The 4,807-nt window shown below is 48.5% G+C and overlaps 1 protein-coding gene across 1 annotated transcript in view; it reads left to right on the forward strand.

The window, feature by feature from the left end:
* Window positions 1-2,128: 2,128 nt before the first annotated feature.
* The window catches only part of LOC126569993 (ecdysone 20-monooxygenase), a 5,585-nt gene continuing 2,906 nt past the window's right edge, over window positions 2,129-4,807 (forward strand). The window contains exon 1 of the mRNA XM_050227430.1: window positions 2,129-2,738. Within this exon, the coding sequence (XP_050083387.1) occupies window positions 2,735-2,738 (4 nt within the window). The 5' untranslated portion in view covers window positions 2,129-2,734. The remainder of the gene's footprint in view (window positions 2,739-4,807) is intronic.

Raw genomic sequence — 4,807 nt, forward strand, 5'->3', positions numbered from 1 at the left:
GAAGCATCTCCATCGTTCGCCATAAACGTTGGCCGTATTCTCGCGAACGCCGTTATTACGTATGCTTATTAGGTTCAATCCTCGAGGAATCGTAATCATCCACCGTACCGGACGAAGTAGCATGTCCTCGCGCAACCTTCAACCAATCTGCGCAGCAGCAGCAGCAGCAGCAACTTCGTCGGTAGAATCCACTCGAAACGAAAGACTTGCTCGGCGCTGCAATAAGCGACGAACCCGGTGCTAACCACAGTACAAGCCTCGTCTGGCTTCTTCCGCCTTCCGCCGTTCGAGTGCTTTCTGTAGAAAGCAGTCAATTTTATTGTTCGTACGAAGAATCATCATCATCGGGATCATCACGATCATCGTCATCGGCATCATCGACATCATTATTGCCAACATTCTGCGCGTGATTTTACGCTTGTCTTCACTTTCCGCCCCATTCTCGCGGTGCTCATTCTCTTCTTGAATCGCGTGAGGCTGTCTGTGTGGCCTGTATGGTGTGTAGGTGTCTTCTTGTGATCGTTACTTCTTCCCTGTCCGCCCATCAGCAGCAGGACCATCACCAGCAGTGAGCAAACGCAAATAATATGCCAGCTTTTAGCGTTCGTCTGTTTTGCTCCGTGGTTCTTGATCACCAATGATGATCATCATCAGCATCTCACCATTCGGATAGGCATACGGTCTCGACGCACGACGCCGTTTATGTTATAAAACCGGCTCATTTCTAAGCGCGGATGAGCAACCAGCAGCATAGATCGTGCGGGACAAGGGACACCGCTCCTTAGACTAGTTCTTTTTCTTCTATTTCTCACGCATACGTACACACTGTTTCATCCTCTCTCCCCCCACGGGGGGACTACCCTTCTTGCAAGGGTGCTGATCGGTACGGGCGGTCCCCCCCGCCATTGGCACTCCAAGCTGGCTTTACGCGAAGAAAATACAACAACCAAAAACCACCAAAACAAAGCAAACCGGCAACCATTCCGATCATTACCCTTTTGACATTGAAATCTCCGCGAAACCCAGGGTGAAGCGCAATTTTTCGGCTACCACTCGGCCACTTTTACCGGTACACGGTGCCACGTGAAGGTGGCGACACGAGGTCTTCTGAGACGAAGGGAGCAGATCAGCACCAAATCCAACGCCAGCGACACACCGGCCGGTTCCACATAAACACGCTTTACGCTTTGTGCCCTGGCAACGACGAATGGCAATCCAGGTAGACTGGACGAGGGTTTGATTTAGAGCCGGACGAGACGCCAGACTGAAGCAATACCGGTAACGTCGCAGCATCCGCTGTTTCGTATGCAGACAGTGTTGCACACGCAGCCAGTTCCCGTCTGGCAACCGATATTTGATAGCTTCATACGGTCGCCGATCAGATAATATGTCCTTTGGGCATTAATGCGAAAGTGTTGAGCGAGGAGCAACGCAAATCCATCATTTGTAGGGGCTTTTTTGAGCCTTTTTTGCCTCGCAACTCTTCGAAAATTGGTTTGCTTTCGTTATCAAAATGCGCAAAATCCGTTGTACACGATATCTTCACGAGGGTTATTGTTGCATAATCTTATCGCTTTACCTTTACGACGGTCATAAACCACCCACAACACCGATCGATTTGTTATGATTAGCGCAATGTAATGAGACAGATCTACTCCAGCCCGCTATTACAACCCTACTTGTCTCTTATATTATCACACAATCGCAGTTCGCCCAAACAACAACTCAATGGCCACCAACGGAGCGAGTGGTGATGATGATCATCGTCTCATTCAATCAGATTTCGCGATGATCAACCACGTGACGGTTTCGACCCAACCCCTTTCGCTCTCTGTATGTTTGTTTTCTTTATTATTACTTTTTGTGACTGCTCGATCTCCCCATTCAAGAGACACCCCGTTCTCGCTCTAGACACCTCACTTTCATCATCTCGATTGATAAGCGACACATGACGTCACGATTGTAATGGTGGTGGTGGTGTTGGTGCTGTTATTGGCGGTCAGCTGATAGATAACAAGCGAGCCCGCGCACTGCCGGCAACCTTTAATCACATTTTGCTCTCCACCTTCCCCCGAAGTCACCTCCACCTGCCCCTCTGCTCCATTATCACCAGCGAGCGAGCGAGCCAACGGGGCAGAAAACAGTGCTGTGTGCTATCTAGCCCAGGTAGTGGCCGTTTCGGGGATTGAACCCAATAAGATTCGCGCACACACTGGCCGCTCGTGTCACAGGATGGTTTGTTGTTTTTTCTTTGTTTTTTCTTTCGCGAACCACCGTCCTGCAATCCGTGGCTGTGTGCGATTGAGCCCCACCGACGAGCCCATTCAGAAAGGGGAAACCGGTGAATCGGGCAGGTGAACTTCATTCCCCGCGTAGCCGAGTACTGAAAGATTGCTGCGGTGGAGCTGCTGCTGGTTACCCGAATTAGTTGTTGTCCATCAACTAACGTGTTCGCACGTTGATAAGCCACAGCGCAGGAGCGCAGGAGAAGAAGCTTGTTCATCTCTGGTGCTCTCGGTGCTGCTCTCGCGTGTGTCTCCGCAGTCTGCGGACCAATTTTTCGGCGACGTCAAACAATGCGCCACCGTGCTAGTGTGCGGTCCTGTTGCTGCTGCTGCTGCTGGTTTGTGCTGTGAGATCGCGATCGCGACAGGATTCTCGCTCCGTTCGTAAAAAATAAAACAAACCCCAAAGTCCTTCCATTTCACCGGCAAGACGCAGGAGTACCACAGCGATGGGTAAGCTGCCGTGACGATTAGTGTACCGCCATCTCGAGGAGGTGTGCTGCGCATTGTTGTTTCATAACCGATCGTGCCCCTCCGCGAGATCACACTCCATCGACGAGCGACTGGACCGCACCGGACCAGAGCAACAATGTACGGTGGCGATGTGTGCGAACGCCGTGCTGCTGGCGCCGGTGTATCTGTGAGAGAAGTTTGTGTTGTTGGCGGGTGGCGCGCGCGGTAGCGGCATCGAGCGCGGCGTTATACGTGTGTGGCCGTGGCCGTGACCGTGAATCAGGCAGGCACGCGCGTTGTTCTCTTGCTCCGTATGCTCACGCCAACCATGACCACCCGACCGGTGCTGATCGAATAACGAGCACGCCACGGTGCGATAGTGCGATTAACACCAAGAGGCACAAGATTGAACGCTGGAGCGCTGGGCTGTCGGTTCGTTGGTTCGTTTTTTGGGGGGCGAGAGACATGCGATCACGCTTGTGATTGTTTTGATCGCGATCGCGACCACCGGATCGGTCGATGGCGGTACGATAAGAGAGCAGGTTCGATTCGATTCGGATTCTTTGTCATTTATCACAGGCTGCTGCTTAATCGGATCACCTGATCGTGCCCGCTCAGGATGCTGCAGGTCGGAACAAGTTTCGGGCGAGTTCCGTGGCTGAAGTAGAGCAAACTGCCGATGGGTTCCCACAGTCGCACCCATTATTGCCGCGAAAACGCGCTGGTTCGGTGCGAAGGAGGTGACGTGATCAATCAATTTCTTGATAAATACGCCCGACCGTTTGGAGCTGATAAAAAGGGGGTTTACGGGACCGGTTTGCTAAGCGACACTCCCTGCCTTTTAGAAATGCAACACTCAATTTGCACGGCGGTCTGCTATCGGAATCCGGTGGTCAGGAAAACGGCCTGTTCGTGAACTGCAGTTCCTGGTTTGGGGTTGGAAGGCTAATCACACCGATAACATGCCTTATCACACCAATGGTGGCTATAAACAGACGGTGGAATTGCGTTTTAGGCTGAAGAAAGGAAGGTTGCCTTCGGCCGTGGGGCGTCCGTGAGTAACGATGACTCCTGGATGAAGTCACGAAAGGGGATCTTTGTTGTGCTGCGTTTGACTTATTTTTTTTATTGTAGCAATTGATAACTATTGCATCGAAACATTTTGTGAATAGATTAATCGTATGAACTTTTGGAAGCATATTACTAAATAATGAATACGAATGCTTTCTATTACAAGTTCAAAAGATGAAAATGTTTATCTAAAGCCGATTTTTGATTGCACATTAGCATATTTGTTTTGTTGATTATATTATTCGTCACGTTAACGGTTTGTTGATGACCTTGAAATTGGTTCATGTAAAAAAAAGTTATTATTTCGGATAGCCAACGGAAGCTGCCCCCTTTCTGTTCGGCTAATTCTTTTCTTATGGTTTACATTCGGTAAGAGTTACCTGTGATCGTGCGCGATCGATAGTTTAAGGTAACTCAAACCGAAACTCTAATTTATATTGACGATGCAGGTATTCTTTTTCGTTAAAATTATTTGATTGGAAACCAATTTTGAAATTGGAAGCTTCCATTTACGTACTGTAGATTAAACATGAGCAGTTACAGCGGTAGTTAGATAATATGGAGAAACAAAAATGACTCAATACCATTTTCCATGATAAAATTTCCGAAAAAGTTCAGCAGAGCCCCATTATTCAAAAGATTAATCATTATAAACCAGCAAAGAATAATGATTAATATTGGATTATTCAATGTTATTTGGAATCATGCTGATAAACAGCTCATAATTCATTTGATTGGTCTTGTTATCCTTTTCAGTGAAATCAACCGATGATTTTTATCAGATAGCTTAGTATAATCACTCGCCACAATATGCCAAGGGTTTAGTAGGAACATCGTAGTCGACGAGAAGAACAACCATTTTGACCTTGAGCTCTGCTCTACTGAGCGGCAGCCCTTGGCCTTGATCCTTTCGTTCTCATTCGCTCTGCCTTCCTTGCCTTACCCTACCTGTTACGTCACTCATGGAACTGTTTTCCATTTTCATTTCTTTCGCTTTC

This window comes from Anopheles aquasalis, chromosome 2 (assembly GCF_943734665.1).
Source record: "Anopheles aquasalis chromosome 2, idAnoAquaMG_Q_19, whole genome shotgun sequence".
Taxonomy (NCBI): domain Eukaryota; kingdom Metazoa; phylum Arthropoda; class Insecta; order Diptera; family Culicidae; genus Anopheles; species Anopheles aquasalis.